The sequence below is a fragment of the Mus musculus genome, chromosome 11 (genome assembly GCF_000001635.26).
Source record: "Mus musculus strain C57BL/6J chromosome 11, GRCm38.p6 C57BL/6J".
Lineage (NCBI taxonomy): Eukaryota > Metazoa > Chordata > Mammalia > Rodentia > Muridae > Mus > Mus musculus.
In genome coordinates this window covers 115,562,368-115,584,254 of record NC_000077.6, presented here as the reverse complement: position 1 = coordinate 115,584,254, position 21,887 = coordinate 115,562,368, and the positions used below count along the sequence as shown (strand labels likewise).

Sequence of the window (21,887 nt, the reverse complement as noted above, 5' to 3'; positions counted from 1 at the left end):
CTTGGCATCTTTCAATACAGAGCACAGCGGTGGGACACCATGCTATGAATTCCAACTAGTTTCTGAAACTTGTGTTTAAAGAAGCTAACCAAAGAAATTAGAGGGTGTTCCAAGGTCACTGGCTGAGTTGGGTAAGGCCTCAACCTCATCTGGGCAGGATTAATCCCCTTGCACCAGTCCCGTGGGTCCCTGGCTTCTCTAATGAGACGGAGCAGGGCTATTCTCTATCAATGAGCTCTTAAGCCAGGAGTGGAAACATCCATCTTAAAGGCAACTATTGTTCATTTTGCAATGTCAGGTTCAGAATAGACAATTTTAAAACCTCCTTGGTAGGATTAACAATTGGTCTTATATTTGCAAAACAATTTATTCTTTAAAATCTATTTACATTGCCATACAAAGTTACTATATTGCAACTGTCCTCATCTTCTCTCAGGAACCCTCCAGTGAGCCTTCCCTTATAATTGCCCGAGCAAGATTCCGGGCAAGAGCCAGTCTCAGCATCTCCACCTTGGTGGTCTCTATGTCGTCATCCTAAAGAGCAGAAAAACAGTGTGAGGAGCAACAGGCAGCATTCCAGGAGAGCATGGAGCCATCTGAACCTACGATTACAGTTCAGAATATGACCAGTATAGCATACTAAGTTTGGCTCTGCAGTGGGAAGACTTGCTCCTAAAAGTTGGTGTTACAGAACAGGTTAATAGCTAAAAGGCACATGAATTCATAAAAAGGCTAATGTTTCAAGATGGCAGGATAATGGGAGGAAATCCTGAGACAGAAATCTTTCCCCACTTCAACACAATCATCTTCCCAGGAGTTAAAATGACCTGCAGTCGCTGGGCATCAGGTTCACCACACTCTGGCCTCCCTGAGGCCAAGTCTTCCAGGCACCGCATCAGCTCATATGTCTGCTCTGCTGAAAAAATCACCTAGGGGAAAGAGGCTGCGTCACTCAGCTGCTCCACAGGCACAGCTCCAAAGTCTTCAGGGAGAAATATTTGCATACAGAGCCCTGGGCTGCTGGTATGCTCCTAAGTCTTACATCCATCCCTCTAGTGAGGCATCTTCCAGCTGTTCTGAAATGAATAGTGGATTGGTGCTCGAGCCTTGGACACGTGTACACGGTACTGCTTAGGCGTAAATGAGCTTCTGTATGGCTGCAGAAGCCAGCTGAGGAAGACCACCAAAGGCACAGAACAGATAGGTCAGATGTGATCAAGTATTACCTGTTTCTGTTCCAAAAGAGGAAGGGCATCTGTGAGCAGAGTCATCCAGAAAGAACGAGGTGCAATCTGAGAGGTCATGAGGGACAGCAGAAGAGAAGCAGCGTCACCAAAGCGCTTCTCCCCGTACAGTCTGTGGAACTCCCGGTACTTTCCTGTTGAGGGGTGTGAGTTCACCTCAAAATTCCTCTCTACTTACCTGATACTTAGAAAAGCTATCCTGGCTTTAAACTAGGACTCCATATACCTGGAACTGTTTCTAGAACAGTTTCAAGTTCACAAATCAATGAAAGGTAGGATTCAAGGATTTTTATGAGCACCAGCCTTGGGGAAGTGTCAGTAGTGCAGTGAGAGATCAGTTAGAGCGCTGGAAAGATGGTTCTGCTAATCGTACTCACTCTTCTTGTACAGAAGACATGAATCAATGCCCAACACCCACATGCCAGCTCACAACTGACCAACTCCAGTCCCATGGGACCCTCCTCTAGCTTCTGCAAACACCAGGCCAATATGTGGTGAGCACCCATACACAAAACAAAAGTTTAAGAAGATTAAAATACTCCACGAATCCTGGTGATGTACATGAGGTAGAGGGTCTGAGACACTAATCTCTTCCTGCAGTGAACTGCCAGCTCACACAAGCAACAAAAAAATCTCTGGTGGAAGCATGATGGGAATTGGACATGGATACCATACCAAACTCTTCCAGGCTCATAATCCCAGCCTTGGGGAGGGAAAGCTAAAAAACTTCTCTGTGTGAGAGGCTAGCCTGGGCAGCCAGAGAGGTACACAGTGCCACCCTGTCTTCAAAAAATGAGTATGAAAAGTGTATATAAAATGTGTTTCTCATGCTATTTATTTCCCTAATTTTGGAATTATTGGGAAACAAAATGTTACTAAACTATGCAAAGGCTAACACATGCAAAGGCTGGCTGTCCATCTCCCCAAGTGTCCACTCTGGAATACCCAGGGGAAAGAATGACAAGACTCACCCAGAAACGTCAGTCGATCACTGAGCATCATGGCTGACCCCAGATTGTCAATGAGATCCAAGTCAGAAAAGCAGCCTCTCTCACAGTAATCCCGGAGGAATCTGCAGGGCCCAACCCAAAGATGAGAGCAGCAATCCTAGGCCCACCTCAAGCTCCAGCCAACCACAAAGCCTCACCTACCTGTCAGATACGAGTGTGGCAAAGGCAGCATCTTTGGCACGGATGCTCCAGGAGAGTGCTGAGCCCAAGCGGTTATTACGAACAGCCTTCATGGCCAAGATCTTACAGATGCTTTTAACTTGCAGGAGAAAGGACAAAGGGCAAAGGCTCACACCTTATAATCCTCCTGTGAAAAGCCCTGTGGGGACAGGCTCGGCCTTCCGACAGCCTCACTACAACCTAAAGTACTCAATCTACAGCTAAGTGAGAAAACCAGAAACTTCCGTTTATTCTTTGTCTTTCCTTTGCTCATACCACAGATGACCCACTCACTAGACTGGCTTTCTGAGTGTTTGTCCTTGGGTGGCAAAAAAGATCTTGGTTTTCCTCCACATTAATAGTCCCACCGTTATCTGTCCTGAGACCACACAAATCTCATCTTCCTTTGTGTGCAAGTGACTCTCATTCAGCAGCAGTGGGAGGATGGCACAAAGCTGTTGACACCTATTCCTATCGCTGTGTGCTCCTGCCAAGCTTCCCCACTGGTCCAGGCTTTGCTGGTAGCAACCTCCCACCTACATAGGACTCTCAGCTCTGACCACAGGCTCTGAGAACCTAAAGTCAAAGGGCCGGATTTTCCTGTTTCAAAGGCCAACCCCAGCAGGCTCTCCTGCCCTCCCTGATGTCTTGGCATGTACTGCACACTGTCTCTCCAGTATGCAGAAGCGAGCTGTCACAGAGTAAGCACTGCTCAGCCTAGGGATGCCCTGACAGCCCAGCGGACAGGTTGGGGGAAGTGCCTTATCACCTTGCTCAGTCATCTGCCGCTGCTCACAAATCCTCAGCACCTTCAAGGCTTTCTGCTCTGTGTTGAGAGGAATCCGCTCAATGTGCAGCTCCAAGGAAACTCGGCCTAGCTCCGGGCAGTAATCAAAGTAGTCCACCCCCAGCTGCCACAGGCTATGGTGGAAGGAATGCAGATGGTGAGAGGCTACCTGGTTGCCCTATGGCTCTGGGCATTGCCACCTGACGCTCATCCTCCTCAGCCCTCTGAACCAGCACGGAGCAGTGGGGCTTCCTCCTACCTGTGGTGAGCAAACAGTCCTGAGGCGTACTCCAGCAGGAGGAATTCTCTCATGTTAGAACCAAAACTGGGGAAAAAACAACAACACAGGACTGCAAGCCTGCCCACTCACTTTGTGGCTCCTGCAGCCTACCTGCTCCTAGTCTACTGGCCGCCCCCCTCAAAAGCCTGGTGATGTAAGAAAGGGTCAGTGCATCTGGCCAACTTACTAGAGATTGTGTGACTGGAGGAGTCTGCAGTGATCCAAAAGGTCTGTGAGGTGAGCTACGAACCACCAGTTGCTCAGGGCGATGCTGAAAATCCAGACACCAAGGCAAAAAGGGAAAGAAGTCAAAGTCACATGACTGAGGAGTCGGAAACCCACACATCCTGTGCTGCCAAAAGACTGGAAGGAGGGCTGGAGAGATAGCTCAGTGGTTAAGAGCACTGGCTGCTCTTCCAGAGGTCCTGAGTTCAATTCCCAGCAACCACATGGTGGCTCACAACCCTCTGTAATGGGATCTGATACCCTCTTCTGGCCTGGAGGCATACATGCAGGCAGAATGCTTTATACAAAAATAAATCTTAAAAAAAAAAAAAAAAAAAAAAAGAAAGAAAGAAAGAAGACTAAATGGGTCGAACAGAGAAATGGCTAAGGGAAAAGGGACCTGAGCCGGGTGGTGGTGGCGCACGCCTTTAATCCCAGCACTTGGGAGGCAGAGACAGGCGGATTTCTGAGTTCGAGGCCAGCCTGGTCTACAGAGTGAGTTCCAGGACAGCCGGGGCTACACAGAGAAACCCTGTCTCGAAAAACCAAAAAAGGAATTTCACTTCAGTGAAATTCACTTCACAGGGAATTTCACTTCAGTGAAATGGCCAATTCCTTAGAAGCCATTATCTGTTTGTACACGGTCAAACAGGAGTTCTGGGTAGTCCTAACTGTGGCTCTGAGGGCAGTACTAGATAGACAGGCCTGTAGGTGGTGAGAATGAGTCCTTCCTCACAAATAAAATGCAGGAAATTTACAAAGGAGTTTAATAGGCTATGTCTCTCCCTTTCCACCAATTGAGGCAGAGCATTCCTCCCCTGCCTGCCTCCACAGTGAATTCCTTTACAGTAAGCGATGGCATGAGACTGTCTCACCAAACCAACAATGTGTTATCACTAAAGCAGGGCACAACTATCACAAGATTTTTCACCTTTGCTTTAGACTTCCAGTCTCTAGAAGAGTGAGAAAACAAGTATCTATCCAACAATAAATACAAACCAGCAGACCTTCAGTGGTGCAGCTGCTGCCTACCTGCCTACACAGTCAGTAGTACCAAGCTAGCCCAAAAACACAAAACATGCTGGGGAGATGGTTGGTGCATAAGGATGCTTGCCCTACAAGCATGAGGGACCCCACCAGGAAATAAGCCAAGGGGAGCTGTGGATGCCTCCCACAGGGCACTGAGGAATGGACAGAAGTAGATCCTAGAGCTTGCTAACCAACCAGAGACAGTAAGCTGCTGGCTCAGTAAGTCAATGTCATGGCAACAGAGCTGTGGCCTAGAGCTGAGGCTCTCACAGTGGGCACTAACCACCACACACAGAGTGCACACACTCATATAAACAAACCAGTGAAACAAGCCCTCACATAAAAAGGAACAAAGCCCAGGAAAGAAAGTGAAAGGAAAGCTGAGAAGAACAAGCACTGTGGAGTGAATGAGGTGGCTACAGAGTTTAAAGACAGAGCTGGACACCCCCCTTTTATTAGATATTTTCCTTATTTGCATTTCAAATGTTATCCCCTTTCCTAGTCTCCCCTCCGAAAACCCCCTATCCCTTCCCTCCTCAGCCTGGTCTACATAGAAAGTTCTAGGACAGTCAGAGGTACGTAGAGAGACCAAGTCAAAAAAAGTGAAAATGAGGGGTATCCTACCTGCACTCTTTGATCACCTGGTGAATGTCGAACTCAAAGGCCGCCATCAAGATGTTGTCCAGTGGTTCTGGACTGCTCTCACCTCCAAGAAACATGTCTAGGCTGGACTGTGGAAAAGGGGATACCAAGTCAGTGCCAAGACAGAAGCCGAGACTTGAGGGGGAGGGGAGGGCAAGACTGCTGGGTGGGGTGTCTAAAAAGGAGTTCCTTCCCAAAGGACTGAAGTAAAAGAGCCTTCCTGATGCATGGAGGCCACACACACTGTCACTATGTCACCTGGGCATAGAAGTGCAGGTCAATGGGCTTCACTGTGGGGTTAGAGTACAGCAGCCTCGTCACTAAGAAATGGTACCAGTTGCTCAGAAGCTCCTTCTGCTCCAACAAGGCGGCCTCATCTCCCAGCATGATCTGAGGAGAGACATCGTCTGAGCTCCGTCCACACGGGGAGGATCCCCTTCATCTGGGGCCATGGGTTTCAATAAGACAAGAAGTTCCCTCTTTCACAGCCAAGTGACTGAACAGCTCTCTCCAAGGAGAAGCCAGCTCCTTGATGCCTGGGATGCCAGGGTCCCAAGGAAGGTCCCCAGCCCTGACCTGACCCATCCCACACCTTGCAGAGAGACTCCAGACGGGGGTTGGCTGCAAATGTGTTGTCTTGTAAGTGTCTTTCACACTCCTCACGCCAGTGCTGCCACTTCAGCTCCAACTCTGTCAGTGTCTGAGTATTGCCAGGCTGGGGAGAGGTTGGCTGTGAGACTCTCAGCTGCCCAGACCCACACGCTCCCTGATCCCTACCTCCCAAGACCAGGTAGGCAAGGCAGCTCCCACATACGCTGAGAATGGGCATTGTCCTCATCAGGTCCCCAAGGACGCGGCACATGCCTGCACAAGAGGGGTTGGCATCAGCTTCTTTGGCTAGCATCTGCCGTGCCTCATCGAGCCGGCCCTGAAGCACCAGAACAGTCACCTGCAGAGAGAGGTGGGACCATGAGCTGCAGCACAAGGCCCAGCACTCCAAGTGCTGACTTCTCCAGGCCGCCGGGACCCGGAGTCAGCAAGCACTCCTCCCTTCTAGCGCTGACTCCCAGACATGCCCTATGCTGGTTGGGTATGTCAGCTCATCACAGCCTATAGTCAGTCAGAGGGACAGGAACCTCAACTTACAAAATCTCAGTAAGCTCAGGCTGTACACATGCCCAAAGAGCATTTTCTTTCTTTCTTTTTTAAATATTACTTTATTAAATATTTTCTTTATATACATTTCAAATGCTATCCCGAAAGTTCCCTATACCCTCCCCCCACCCTACTCCCCTACCCACCCACTCCCACTTCTTGGCCCTGGTGTTTCCCCTGTACTGGGGCATATAAAGTTTGTGAGACCAAAGGGCCTCTCTTTCCAGTGATGGCCGACTAGGCCATCTTCTGCTACATATGTAGCTAGAGACACGAGCTCTGGGGGTACTGGTTATTTCATATTGTTGTTCCACCTATAGGGTTGCAGACCCCTTCAGCTCCTTGGGTGCTTTCTCTAGCTTCTCCATTGGGGGTCCTGTGTTCCATCTTATAGATGACTGTGAGCATCCACTTCTGTATTTGCCAGGTACTGGCATAGCCTCATATGAGACAGCTATATCAGGGTCCCTTCAGCAAAATCTTGGTGGCATATGCAATAGTGCCTGGGTTTGGTGGCTGATTATGGGATGGATCCCCGGGTGGGGTAGTCTCTGGATAGTCCATCCTTTCGTCTTAGCTCCAAACTTTGTCTCTGTAACTCCTTTCATGGGTATTTTGTTCCCTATTCTAAGGAGGAATGAAGTATCCACGCATTGGTCTTCCCTCTTCTTGATTGTCTTGTGTTTTGCAAATTGTATCTTGGATGTTCTAGTTTTCTGGGCTAATCCACTTATCAGTGAGTGCATATCTAATGACTTCTTTTGTGATTGGGTTACCTCACTAAGGATGATATCCTCCAGATACATCCATTTGTCCAAGAATTTCATAAATCCATTGTTTTTAATAGCTGAGTAGTACTCTATTGTGTAAATGTACCACATTTTCTGTATCCATTCTTCTGTTGAGGGACATCTGGGTTCTTTCCAGCTTCTGGCTATTATAAATAATGATGCTATGAACATAGTGGAGCATGTGTTTTTATTACCAGTTGGAACTTCTTCTGGGTATATGCCCAGGAGAGATATTGCTAGATCTTCCAGTAGTATTATGTCCAATTTTCTGAATAACATCCAGACTGACTTCCAGAGTGGTTATACAAGCTTGCAATCCCACCAGCAATGGAGGAGTGTTCCTTTTTCTCCACATCCTCGCCAGCATCTGCTGTCACCTGAATTTTTGATCTTAGCCATTCTGACTGGTGTGAGGTGGAATCTCAAGGTTGTTTTGATTTGCATTTCCCTGATGACTAAGGATGTTGAACATTTTTTCAGGTGTTTCTCAGCCATTCGGTATTCCTCAGTTGAGAATTCTTTGTTTAGCTCTGTACCCCATTTTTTAATGGGGTTATTTGAATTTCTGGAGTCCAGATTCTTGAGCTCTTTGTATATATTGGATATTAGTCCCCTATCAGATTTAGGATTGGTAAAAATCCTTTCCCAATCTGTTGGTGGCCTTTTTGTCCTATTGACAGTATCTTTTGCCTTACAGAATCTTTGCAATTTTATGAGGTCCCATTTGTCAATTCTTGATCTTATAGCACATGGCATTGCTGTTCTGTTCAGGAATTTTTCCCCTGTGCCCATATCTTCGAGGCTTTCCCCTTTCTTCTCTATTAATTTCAGTGTCTCTGGTTTTATGTGGAGGTCTTTGATCCACTTAGACTTGAGCTTTGTACAGGAGATAAGAACGGATCAATCTGCATTCTTCTACATGATAACCGCCAGTTGTGCCAGCACCATTTGTTGAAAATGCTCTTTTTTCCACTGGATGTTTTTAGCTCCCTTGTCAAAGATCAAGGGACCATAGGTGTGTGGGTTCATTTCTGGGTCTTCAATTATATTCCATTGATCTTCCTGTCTGTCACTGTACCAGTACCATACAGTTTTTATCACAGCTGCTCCGTAGTACAGCTTGAGGTCAGGCATGGTGATTCCCCCAGAGGTTCTTTTATTGTTGAGAACAGTTTTTGCTATCCTAGGTTTTTTGTTATTTCAGATGAATTTGCAAATTGCCCTTTCTAACTCAGTGAAGAATTGAGTTGGAATTTTGATGGGGATTGCATTGAATCTGTAGATTGTTTTTGGCAAGATAGCCATTTTTACTGTATTGTTCCTGCTGATCCATGAGCATGGGAGATCTTTCCATCTTCTGAGATCTTCAATTTTTTTCTTCAGAGACTTGAAGTTCTTATCATACAGATCTTTTACTTCCTTAGTTAGAGTCACACCAAGGTATTTTATATTATTCGTGACTATTATGAAGGGTGTTATTTCCCTAGTTTCTTTCTCAGTCCGTTTATCCTTTGTGTAGAGAAAGGCCATTGATTTGTTTGAGTTAATTTTATATCCAGCTACTGCACTGAAGCTGTTTATCAGGTTTAGGAGTTCTCTGGTGGAATTTTTGGGGTCACTTATATATACTATCATATCATCTGCAAATAGTGGTATTTTGACTTCTTCCTTTCTAGTTTGTCTAGTTTGATCTCCTTTTGTTGTCGAATCGTAGAGTATTTTCTTAATTAGTAACTGACAGAAAGGGCCTAGCACATTGTGAGTGATGTCATCCCTGGGCTCTATAAGAAAGCAGGCTGAGGGCTGGAGAGATGGCTCAGCGGTTAAGAGCACTGTCTGATGTTCCAAAGGTCCTGAGTTCAAATCCCAGCAACCATATAGTGGCTCACAACCATCTGTAATGAGATCTGATGCCCTCTTCTGGTGTATCTGAAGACAGCTTCAGTGTGCTTATTTATAATAATAAATAAAATCTTTAAAAAAAAGAGAGAGAGAGAGAGAGCGCTGACTGCTCGTCCAGAGGTCTAGAGTTCAATTCCTGGCAACCACATGGGGGCTCACAACTATCTGTAATGGAATGCAGTGCCCTCTTCTGGTGTGTCTGAAGAGAGCTATATGTACTTACATATATTAAATTAAAAAAGCCTTTAAAAAATAAAAAAAAGAAAGCAGTCTGAGCAACCCATGAGGAACAAGCCAGTAAGCAGCACCTTCCATGACCTCTGCATGAGCCCCTGCCTCCAGGTTCCTGCTCTGACTTCCTTCGCTGATAAACAACTATGTTGAAATGTAAGCCAATTAAACCATTTCCTCCCAAACTTGCTTTGGTCAGTGTTTATCACAGCAATAGAAGCACTGATTAAAGCTGGGCAGTAGTGGGCTGGGGAGATGGCTCGGTGTTTAAAAGCACTGGCTGCTTCAGAGGTCCTGAGTTCAATTCCCAGCAACCTCATGGTGGCTCACAACCATCTGTAATGGGGATCCGATGCCCTCTTCTGGTGTGTCTGAAGACAGCAATGGTGTACTTACATTCATAAAATTTTAAAAATTAAAAAAAAAAAAAAAGAAAAAGAAAAGAAAGCTGAGCAGTGTGAGCAGTGGTGCACACCTTTAAATCCCAGCAGTAAGAAGACAGAAGCAGAGGCAGGTGGGTCTCTGTGATTTTGAGGCTAGCCTGGTCTCCAGGGCAGGACAGCCAGGGATACACTGAAAAACTGTATCTTCAAAAACAAAAATAGAAAAACAAACTAAACAACTACAACAAAAAGAAGAAACCCTACTAGGACAGTTGGATTATCAAGTTAGTGTCAAGTGTTACCAACAAGTGAGAAAATATTTACAAATCATGTATGGAAAACACAGAGAAGACTTTAAGGCACCTGTCCACACTAAACCCAGACACAAAGCAGGAGGTCAGTTTCCTCAGCTGTACAGCCACTGGGAAGTTGTCCATACTACGGAAAATACCCCCCTACCCACTCATGCAAGCAGCCCTAATGAAAATCAGTGAGGCAGACACACAGATAGGAAAGCAAGAGGGAGACATGTCAGGGAGAAGGGCTTCAATGGGAGAGAAAGAGGATGAGAGGGGACGGAGAAGGAAAATTACTAAAATTCTAGCCAGGTGACGACACTCACCTTTAATCCTGTGACTCAGGAGCCAGAGACAGGCAGATCTGACTGGGAGGCCAGCCTGGTCTACAGATAGTCTAGTTCTAGGATAGCCAGTGCTACACAGAAAAACCCTGTCTCAAACATACACACACCCCAAAATAAAAAGCAAATAAAAAATTACTAAAATTCACTATTTAAAAAAACATTTCTAACTGGGCATGATGGTGCCTGCCTTTAATCCCAGCACTCAGGAGGCAGATGCTGGTGGATCTCTATAAATTTGGGGCCAGCCTGGTCTACAGAGTGAGATCCAGAATAGCTGAGGCTACACAGAGAAATCCTGTCTCCAAAAAAAAAAAAGTTTTATGTATGTATATATGTATGTAGGTAGGTAGGTAACTGGGGAGGCACATGCATCTGAGGCCAGAGGAGCTGAACTTCCAACCACACCAACATAAGTGGTGACCAACTAAACTTGGTGCTTTGCAAGAGCAGCCAATATATGCTCTTGATCGCTGAGCAATACATCCAACCCCAAAATTCATTATAGACACGTATAAAACTGCCAAGTAACTTTTCAATGGAAAAGAAGAGCTCAGGGCTGGGAGATGACTCAGTCGGGAAAGCTCAGGTCTTGCAAACTCAAGGGCCTGAGCTCTAGCTGAAGACCAGCGTAAACATGTGAGTTGTGGAGTACACAGCTATAATCCCAGCAAGAGGCAAACAGGACTCAGAAGTTGGTACTGTCATGTAGCTCCATCCAGTAATGTGAAGAGTGAGAATACTTCTCACTCAGAGCAATCAGAATAAAATCCATAGAAACATTAAGGGTTAGATAAGTGTGTACAAAGCTCTGCTTTGAGCCCCACAGTGGGGGGACAATATGTTTGTCCATATATGTTTGGCCAGAAATATAGCTCAGTGTCAGAAAGTCCACCTTACACAGACAAAACCCAATTCATTCTCTCTCTCTGTCTGTCTGTCTGTCTTTCTCTCTCTCTCTCTCTCTCTCACACACACACACACACACACTTCTGAGAGTCAAACATGGTGGCTTACGTGTGTAATCCAAGTATTTGAGAGCTGAGGAAGAAAAGTTGCCATGAGTGGCCAGTACAATGTGAGACTTTCTCTCAAAACACCAGATACTAACACAAGCAAACCAACAAGTAGACACAGGCCCCACACAGGGGCCTGCTGCGAGCAGAAACACACCGAACCACGCTATGGCCTAGGTATGCCCATCAGCTGGTAGAAAGCCTCCACCAGGTCCTGGTCATCCCCAGCATGACAGAAAACTCAAAATGGTGGCAAATGCGTGTAAGGAGAAAGATCAGAAACTCCATCTCATGCTTGGCTCAATGGCAGTCAAGGCCATGCAAGTTCCTGTATCAAAAAAACCAAAAGCCAAACCAAAACAAACTTTTTTGGGGCTGGAGAAACAGCTCACTAGTTAAGTGTGCGCTCTGCCCTTGCAGAGGACCCAGATTCAGCACCCACGTGCCAGTTCACAATCATCTAAACCCCAACTTCACAGGCTCCGACACCCTCTTGGCCCGCACAGCTGCCTAGCACACATACAGTTCACATACATAACATACATACACTCGCCGGTCGTGGTGGCGCACACCTTTAATCCCAGCACTCGGGAGGCAGAGGCAGGCGGATTTCTGAGTTCGAGGCCAGCCTGGTCTACAGAGTGAGTTCCAGGACAGCCAGGGCTATACAGAGAAACCCTGTCTCGAAAAACCAAAAAAAAAAAAAAAAAAAAAAAAAAAAAATACATACACTCATATGTATACTCATATGACTAAAAACACATTTATCTTTGTTTGGTTGGTTGGTTGATTTGTTTAGACAGGGTTTCTCTGTGTAACTCTGGTGTCCTGGAATCTCTCTGTAGAACAAGCTGGTCTTGAACTCAGAGATCCACCTGCATCTGCCTCCTGAGTTCTGGGATTAAAGGTTGAGTGTCACCATTGCCTGAAACTGATTAATCTTTACAATACAAAAAATCCAAACAAAGGTTGGCTGAGACGGGATCTCACGATACTGCCCAGGCTGTCTCCGATCCCAAGGTCGAGTGGTATTCCCACCTCAACCACCCAGTAACTGTAACCAGAAGAATGCGCTACCATCTGCCCAGCTGGCAACACTGACCAGGGCCTGGGGATGACGGGATGATGCTCATTAGCAGAGGAAAGCTTTCCCACCATGTATAAGCACTTGCCTAGACTATCAAGGTCCTGGGTTCAATCCCAGCACATAAGGTGACCAGAGGCTCAGTGGAACTCAGCCATGTGCAATGGTTCAGTGTTTAGCAGTTTGGTTGAGGGCAGCTCTAATGCCCATAAACAATGACCTGACTGTACAAGTAAGCGTATATAAAACATACAAAGACTCCTAGTAACATACACACCTGAGCATATGTACTCAAGTCCCCAAATCGCCTTCTGACAGACAGACTCAAATCTCCAACGACCTATTCTGCATCTAAACTTAGGACTTGAATAAGTGTCTACGCACCATTCCTTCTCCTTCACCAGATGCACACACCCACCTTCCTTTTTCTCACATATTCCTTGCCAACTGTATTCTTTTTGTGGTGGTGGGAATCAAACATAAGGACTAGTGCATGCTAGGCAAGTACTCTACCACTAAACTACATCTCCAGTCCCCTGACCAATTTTATGTTTTGAAAGAGTTTCCCTATATTGCCTCAGAAAATACAAGTTAACAAAGATCTATATACCAAGACCGTCTAAAGAGAAATCAAGGCACAGCAGGCACATATATAGCGCACATATGTAATCCCAGCATTCAGGAGGTAGGATTATGAAGCCAGCCTGGTTTAGAAATGAGCTCCAGGCCGGTAGGGTTACACAGTGAGACCTTGTCTCAAAAAGCAAACCAAAGTAGTTCCAGGACAGCCAGGGCTACACAGAGATACCCTGTCTCATGGAGAAAAAAATAATGGGGCAATGGTGGCCACACCTTTAATCTCAGCAGTTAGGAGACAGAAGCAGGTGGATCTCTGTGGGTTCCAAGCCAGTCTGGTAGGACAGACAAGCCTACACAAAGAAACCCTGAATTAAAATACATAAATAAATTCAACAAAATAAGCCAACAAAGTAACCAAAAAGATCCTTTCTCGCCTTGTGGTGCTGGAGATCGGTCTCCCAGATGCTATGTAGGCACTCACTACAATGCCACCTCAAGGTCCTTCCTCAGTGCGCCTCAGCTTTCCTAGTGCCCAGACCCTTTAACAGAGCTCACATTGTGCTAACTTCCAGCCATGGAATTATTTCATTGCTACTGTCATGAATAGTAATGTAAGCATCTGATATGCAAATCCCCTGGGAGCATGAGCCACAGGTTGTGAACTGTTGCCCCAGAGTGTTCTACCTCAGACCACTTATGCTCATGTGCACCCCATCAACCGCTTGGTCCCCTTATAACCTCTCTTCCTCAGACCTACAAACAAAATCCTCCTGAAACGACGGCAAGTTTACCAAGCACCGCTCCCCGTGCTAAATTAGTTTTAAACTGCTCTGGAGCAGAGAAGGAAAGATGCAAAACCTACTCCACAATCATAAACTCAGAGAGCTGAGCCAAGGCTGGAGCAGGGGTCCTCCCAGTCAGCCGACTGCAGCGCGCAGAGTGCACAGGGCGGGCGGCTGCCGTCCGCGCACACTCACCAGGTCCCAGAAGTTTTCATGCTTGCTTGGGTTGTCACCGCCCAGGACATCTGCCGACAAACTGTCCACCTCGCACACGTGCAGTCGGACCCAGTCAAGAAGGTGAAGGAGGAGAGGGCCAGCTGAGGAGAGACTCATGTCACACAAAAGAGCTCAGCTTCATCTGCGGCATCTCCACTCCACCCAAGTACAGACACGGACGTGGATTTATAGCAGAGGACCTGACTGGACAGAGGGCTATTTATTCCCTGCAACTAGGAAGGACAGAGGACGACAGGAACCCTGTGATGCTAAGACAGAGTTAGCCTGGGCTAAGTGAGGCTACATGAAACAAACAAATTGGGGTTACCTGGTGCTACTTCAATAAAGAGAATCTCACACAGGTTCCAAATGAGCTCCATGGCTGACAAAATGGAGACCTAGGGAAGAAACGGAGACTAGTTTTAACTGAAACTATTACTGAAACTCGAATGCAAAGCAACAGACAGCAAGAGAGATGGCTTCACAGTCAATAGACTCTGCTGTGCACACATCAGGAGCAGAGTTTGGATCATAGCACACAGATAACAAGCTGGAGACCTGAGCACATCTGAGGCCTCAGCTACAAAGGGAACAGAAAGGAGGGTCACTGCAGCTTGCTGGTGTCCAGCATAGCCAAAATAACACAACTCCCAGGATCAAGAAGAAAGAGAATGAGCAGAGAGAGTGGACATTCAACATCTTCTTCTGTCCTCCACATGCATGCACAGGTACGCTTGTACATACATACACACAATAAAAACTGTTTTAAAAAGGTGACATGTCAGCCGAGGGCATAGCTCAGCAACAGTGTGCATACTTAGCACACCTACAACACTGGAACCAAGACCAGGCACTGCAACAACCGAAAAAGCAAAGCCCAACCTAAGATGCTTTAGGAAGATGAACGTCCCCCACCCCACCCCACCCCCCTCCATCACCCCTTGTTCCAGGGGGAGAGCATACTGTGCCCATCAGAGAAAGCCTATTTTCCCTGTTCATGAGTTAGAAAAGCTCTGGGGTCTCACTGAGGAAAGAGTCCTAGATGTCGCCTTCTAGTCCTGCTGAGTTATAACCACATGCTGCTTGACAACAATTCTGAGTTCATGAGACCAAGCAGTAGTCCTAGAAGCTCGGTTCTCCATCTCAAGTGACAACTCACAAACACCATGTGTTAGGACTCATCTTTTCCACAAGCAATGAAAACCCTGAGTTCCCATGGGCTAAAACCTTGACCAACACTTTCAAAGCCATACTTGCCATCCCAAAGAGCTGCTGATCTACCTGAAAAGGAGAGCCCTCCTGCAACAGGGACCACAAAGCCACCACCCTACGCACTAACACGATGTTGCCAATACAATGAAAGCAGCTACACCTTACCTGGCTGCTGAACTGCCGGCCACTGGCTGGATCTTTAGCAGCAACTAGCAGAATACAAAACACCTTAAGTCAATCAACCTGCACTGAATGTAGCTCATCTCCTAAGCCCTCAGAAGCCCCATACGGTTTTTGCCTTGGTTTCTTTTACCACCCACCCATTTTCATGTGAAACGCTTATGGATCACACATTAAAACAAGGACCTATTATGAACTGCACAGCAGCCTCCTTAAAGGCCTCTGGAGAAAACAGCACCAGATAACGTACTTCAAACACACACAGGGTCCTTACTTGCAACCTGATGCATTTCTTCCATACAGGCCCGTATGACTGAACGGTAATTTTTACTCACTCGAACCAATCTACAAAAAAAATGAAATGACATACAAGATGACATGGAACCGTATCTTGATGCTAGAAAGAGAGAAATCAAAAGACAGGAGACGGGCTGCAACATCAATTCCAGGAGCTCTGAGTGCTCTGGCCTCCAGTACATATAAACTCATGTGGTCACACCATACCACACAACAAACAAACAGCTTTGTCACAGTGGTTTTAAAGTGCGTACTACTGTTGGAAAGGACCAGAGTTCAGTACCCAGCACCCTTATCAGATGGCTCACAACTGGCTGCAATTCTGGTTCTAAGAAACCCAATGTCATCTTCTGATTCCCACAGGTACCTGCACCAATATGCACCTACACATACATGGTTAAAATAAGTCTGGACTGCAAAGACGGCTCAGGTTAAAAGCACTACTGTTGTAATCAAGCCTGTGGCGTATTTTCTCAGTTGATAACTGATATGGGAGGTGCCATCCGAAGCTGGCGGTCCTGGCTGCTGTAAGAAAGCAGACCGAGGGGCTGCAGAGATGGCTCAGTGGTTAAGAGCTCTGACTGTTTTTCCAGAGGTCCTGAGTTCAATTCCCAGCATCCACGTGGTGGCTCAAAACCATCTGTAATGGGATCTGATGCACTCTTCTGGTGTGTCTGAAGAAATAAATCTTTTTAAAAAAAAAACAAGAAAGAAAGAAAGCAGACTGAGCAAGCCACGACAGTATGGCAGTGTGCAGGGCTCCTCCACGGCTTCTGCATCAATTTCTGCTAAAATTCAGTGCTCGATGCTCCAAGCACTGAATTACCACAAGCCTGGTAATCGTGTCTGTAACCCTGAGCTTGAGAAGTAGAGGCAAGAGGACCAGAAACTCAAGGATACACACGTATTTGAGCACATACATAGCCTGGGCTACACAAGTCAGCAGAGTGCATGCCAGGTGTATGAAACCCAGTTTCACCCTCATCTACTTACTGAGCTCAAGGAACGAGCACAACAACAACAACAAAAAAGAGTGAATAATAGGAAAGAAAAAAAACAAACCGTAGCCTGGAGGGCTGGCCCAGTATCACGGCTCAGCAGCTGGGCACTCAAAGGCAGCTCGAGCTCCGCCACCCCAAAAGGAAGCAAAAAAACCAAATCCTGATTCCTTGTCAAAAACACAAGCTTGAGAAGCAAGTCTTTCTTTTCCATTTGCCTTGTCTGCTGACGCCTGTATTTCTTTCATATTAAGACAGGGTCTCGCTTCTGCAGCTCTGGGCGGCCTGGAACTCACTCTGCTGACTACCAGCTCTTAAAGATCTGTCAGCCTCGTTTTTAACTCTTTCAAGAGTGAGATCTAATTCAAGGGCTTCTCTGTCTGAGTCTTCCTTTCACCATATTTATATTATTTTTATTTTGGTCGGTGGTGGTGTTCAAGGGACACATACAAATGAAGTAGGAATCCAAAAGGAAGAGTTGATACATATATATCAAGCCAGTAAGTCTTCCAACAGCATTTACACAATGCACAACTACACCCTAAGAAGATACACAGGAGAACAGGAACCCCGAGGTGCCCCGGCACTCACAAGGATAAGGACGCCTCCCTCTCACGACTTCACTGCAGCCTCAGCACCCACCACTTACTGAGCTTTCCTGGACTTCCCCGACAGTTCTTCCTCAATTTTTTGCAGGCCAACAAAGATTCCATGGGATTCATTGAAGAGTTTTCTCAAAATTTGAGAGTAAACATCCACATCTTTCCGTATGATGTAGATAAAAGGGCAGCTCGGCACCTTCTCTGATTTGCCTGTAACAAAACAGGAAAAAAAGTAACTCAACATCTACCATTTTCCCCAAAAGAGAAAAACATCCCAGTACTTCTAATTCTCTAATTACAAAGCCCGGCTGAGCCTGGGGCACATGTCCACTTTCTCCACCGGTGGGAATGAGACGGGAGGATTAAAACTCAAGGGAAGACTAGTGCACACAGTCGGCCAAGCAAACCAGGTTTACGCCAAAAGAAAAAAAGATTTGTCTTCATCTGGTCTGTGTAGGCTGAGATTACAATACAAGCAGGCAGCACAACACAGACTTCTTTTTTGGTGATATTGATGATCTAATTAAGGACACTGCCCATGCTAAAGAAGTTATCACTGAGCCACTGAGTGATAGCCTACATCCTTGGTTTTTGAGAATGGGTCTGGCAACATATCCCAGGCAGCTGGGGACTCTCTATTCCCCCCGCCAACTCTTCTGCACAGTAGAAAATCTAAGGTTGCAAGCGAGCGTTGCCTGAACCCAGGACTTTGCCTTCAGCTGAGGCAGTCTAACTCACTTCTTTGGGCTTGTTTTTGTTGGGTTTCTCAAGACAAGATTTCTCTGTGTAGCCCTGGTTGACCTAAAACTCATTCTGTAGATCAGGCAGGCTGTGAACTCACAGAACCACCTGCCTCTCTGTCTCCTGAGTGCTGGGATTAAAAGGTGCGTATCTCCACACCTGGGCTATATGGGTCGTTTCTAAAGGTTAATTATAGGAAGGGGGCTGAAGAGATGGTTTGGCGTCTAAGACAACTGGCTGAAATTTCCTGCCTTTAATCCTAACACTCAGGAAAAAAGAGCAAGTAATTTCTGAGTTCAAAGCCAGCTTGGTCTAAACCAAGTACCAGGACAGCCAGGCTACACGGAGAAACCATCTCAAAAAACCAAAACCAAACAAGAAGTACACAGGCAGCTCTTCCAGAAGACCTAAGTTCAACTCCCAACACCCCATATGGCAACTCACATAAATATAGAGTTCTAGTTCCTAGAATCCAATGATCTCATTTGGCCTCTGCGGCACCAAGCACGGAGTGGTGCACAGTTATGCACGTAGACAAAATGCCCATACACAGACTATAAAATTTAAAAATTACTTAATGTCAAGTGTTGAACCACACACCTCAAGTCCCAGCACTCTGGAAGTCGAGGGAAGAAGATGTAGAATTCAAACCTACACAAAGATTGCACAAAGACAAGCCCACTAGGACTACATAGGGGCAACTTGTCTCAAAATAGCAAAAAAACAAAGTTTCAAAAATAAAAATATTGCCAAATAACTCCAGTTTCCTGCCTCAGAGAGTCAACCAATGTGCCAAGACAGATGTGAAAAAGAACTGCCTACCTGTTTGGTTGAAGGAAGTTTCACACAGAAGCATCTCGCCGGGGCCCCAGTCAAAACACATTTGCTTCTTCTTGGAATTCACACCTGGAATCCACTAGTAAGACATAAGGAGGCACAGGAGCTGTTAGCCCTACAACTGTCCATTCAACTTCCAAGTGTAACTGCGAACACCATACACCAGGCGAACAGCCTAGGTCGTATCCAATGATGCTGTGCACATATTCAGACATATACACACTTAAAAAAACATTTTCTAGGTGCAAGAGGAATAGAATACAACGCGACAGAAACTAGTCTATTGTCTCCCGTGAGAACAAATTATGCATTTATTAAGCCTCGGACTAGGACAGCAGGACAGGGAAAGGCCAACTCATCCCTTGGAGTGACCATGTGGGGCTTACACCAATCTCATTCTAACGCCCAAGGGGGGAAAACTAGAGAAGCAGAAAGGTTATAAAAACAAGGGTGATGCAGTGGGGTTTCCGCGAGCCGGCCAGTATTCACAGGACCTAGGGACCACTATTGCCATAACCTAGTTCCCAGTTAACCTGACATTCGGGATGGTGGCAACTGTGTCCAGGGAAGAAGCGTGCGTCCCGCATGTAGGGAGGCAGCCTGAAATGACCAAAGAAACGTAACCCTCACAGTGCAACAAGCCAAGCCACTCCACTCCGATCGCCCTTACAGTTACTGCGGGCTCGCAGTCGAGCTCCTCCATAGCGCCGTGCCCCCCGCGGCTGGGACCCTGCCGCGCGGCCGCTTCTCTGCGCTCAGGCCTCCCGCTCACAGACAGCTGCCAAAGAGGACCCCCTCCAGGGCGGCTTGCGCAGCGCCTGCAGACCTTAGCGCAACAGATCCCTTCGTCTTAGCCAAACACAGCCCCTTGAAGCCTTTCACACATGTTCCACTATTCTAACCTATACAACACATCATGAAAACGGCTCTAGGGCCCACGGGTCCTCAAGGAATGTTCCCAGTAGATCAGGCGGCGCCACAGACAGTCCCACACTAGGTGAGGGAAAGGTCCCCGGAGATGGCGGGAGAGGCGGTGGCTGGGAGGGTGTGCGCATGCGCAGAAGCGTGCTGGCGCATCTATTTCGATTGGAGAGCTACTCCGTCTCTGTAATCCTACTTTATCTCTTAGCGGTAGTTGTGATCCCTCCCTCCTGGTCTGTTATTAGAATATTCTCAGTCCCTTTTCCGAACTCCGACCAGTATAATGCGCTTATTTTGGAATTAGTCTCGGACACATGACATCCGTAAACAACGGGACTTCAATCTTTTATGTACTGGCAACTTTTCTTTCTTTAGGATTATTCTGAACTATTTCTACCTTAAATTGGTGGTCATACATGACTTGGAAGTAGGGCATAGTAACATAAGCCGGAAGATGCAGCACTTGGGAAGTAGAGACTGAAAAATCGGGAGTTCAGAACCAGCCTTAGCTACATGGCAAGGTTGAGCTCGCATCGGGGCTAACTGAGACCCAGACTCAAAAACCAAACTCCCACAAACTTTAAGGAAATAAAGGAAAACCTTTCTGTCAAATTTTTATCCAAATCCTAATCATCAGTGATTTAGGGAGCTAGAGTGTTGGCTCAGTGGTTAAGAGCATACGCTGTTCTTCCCGGGGAACCTGGATCAATTCAAAGCACTCACATACATGTGGAACAGTCCCAGGCAATCTGATGCCCTCTTCTGGCCTCTGTGGAACCAGGCACACACATGTAGTACACAGACATACACAAAACACCAGTATATATACAATAAAATAAATTTTATAATTAACTTTTTAAAAAAGATTGCATGTATGTGAGTAAACTGTCACTGTCTTCAGACACACCAGAAGAGGTCATCAAATCCCATTACAGATGGTTGGGAGCCACCATGTGGTTGCTGGGAATTGAACTCAGGACCTCTGGAAGAGCAGTCAGTGCTCTTAACTGCTGAGCCATCTCACCAGCCCTTAGTCTGTCTGTCTTTATTTTTTTGTTTGTTTGTTGGTTGGGTTTTTTTTTTTCTGTTTTGTGTGTGTGTGTGTGTGTGTGTGTGTGTGTGTGTGTTTGTTTTTCGATACAGGGTTTCTCTGTATAGCCCTATGCCTCCCTAGTGCTGGGTTTAAAGGCGTGTGCCACCACACCCGGCAAGCCCTTAGTTTTTCAAGACAGGGTTTCTCTTTGTAGCTTTGGCTGTCTTTGAACCTAATCTGTAGACCAAGCTGGCCTCAAAGTCAGAGATCTGTCTGCCTCTGCCTCTGGAGTGCTGGGGTTACAGACCTGTGCTACCACCACCCAGTGACAATATTTATTTATTTATTAAAATTATTTATTTTAGGTATGTGAGTACACTGTCTTGAGAACACCAGAAGAGGGCATCAAATTCCTTTACAGATTATTATGAGCCACCATGTGGTTGCTGGGAATTGAACTCAGGACATCTAGAAGAGCAGTCAGTGCTTCTAACTGGTGAGCCATCTCTCCAGCCCCCTTGTTTTTATTTTTCTGTCCGTTGGTTTTTCCTACATGATGTCTGTGTGAGGATGTCAGAAGCCATGGATCTGGAGTTACAGACAGTTGTGAGCTGCCATATGAGTGCTGATGATTGAACCCTGGCCCTTTAGAAGAACAGCCAGTACTCATATGTGTTGAGCTATCTCTCTAGCCTCAAATATGTTTTTTTTATTTTATGTATATGAGTACACTGTAACTATCTTCAGACATACCAAAAGACAGCATCAGGTCCAATTACAGGTGGTTGTGAGCCACCATGTGGTTGCTGGGAATAGAACTCAATTCTCTGAAAGAATAGTCAATGCTCTTAACCACTAAGCTATCTCTCCAGCCCTACCAACAATTTTTTTTTACTGTTTTAACAATTCTT

The 21,887-nt window shown here is 46.2% G+C and overlaps 1 protein-coding gene across 5 annotated transcripts; it reads right to left on the bottom strand.

Moving 5' to 3' along the window:
• Positions 1–330: 330 nt before the first annotated feature.
• Nup85 (nucleoporin 85) lies at positions 331–19,823 on the bottom strand. 5 transcript variants are annotated; one of them, NM_001002929.4, is made up of 19 exons: positions 19,693–19,811; positions 19,008–19,101; positions 17,492–17,654; positions 15,822–15,892; positions 15,533–15,576; positions 14,484–14,553; positions 14,135–14,256; positions 6,191–6,325; positions 5,969–6,091; positions 5,635–5,766; positions 5,359–5,465; positions 3,668–3,751; positions 3,460–3,525; positions 3,183–3,334; positions 2,396–2,513; positions 2,216–2,316; positions 1,227–1,378; positions 828–929; positions 331–534 (listed from the first exon to the last, which is right to left on the bottom strand). In NM_001002929.4, exons 1-19 carry the CDS (start codon positions 19,723–19,725, stop codon positions 433–435), a joined length of 1,971 nt encoding a protein of 656 aa, NP_001002929.3. In that variant the 5' UTR covers positions 19,726–19,811; the 3' UTR covers positions 331–432. The 5 variants fall into 5 exon arrangements, 4 of the variants coding, with proteins under 4 accessions (NP_001002929.3, XP_006533733.1, XP_006533734.1 ...); XR_388489.4 differs by having other exon boundaries at positions 349–534; positions 1,227–1,292; positions 19,693–19,822; XM_006533670.4 differs by lacking the exon at positions 1,227–1,378 and adding an exon at positions 1,043–1,170 and having other exon boundaries at positions 349–534; positions 19,693–19,823.
• Positions 19,824–21,887: the final 2,064 nt, after the last annotated feature.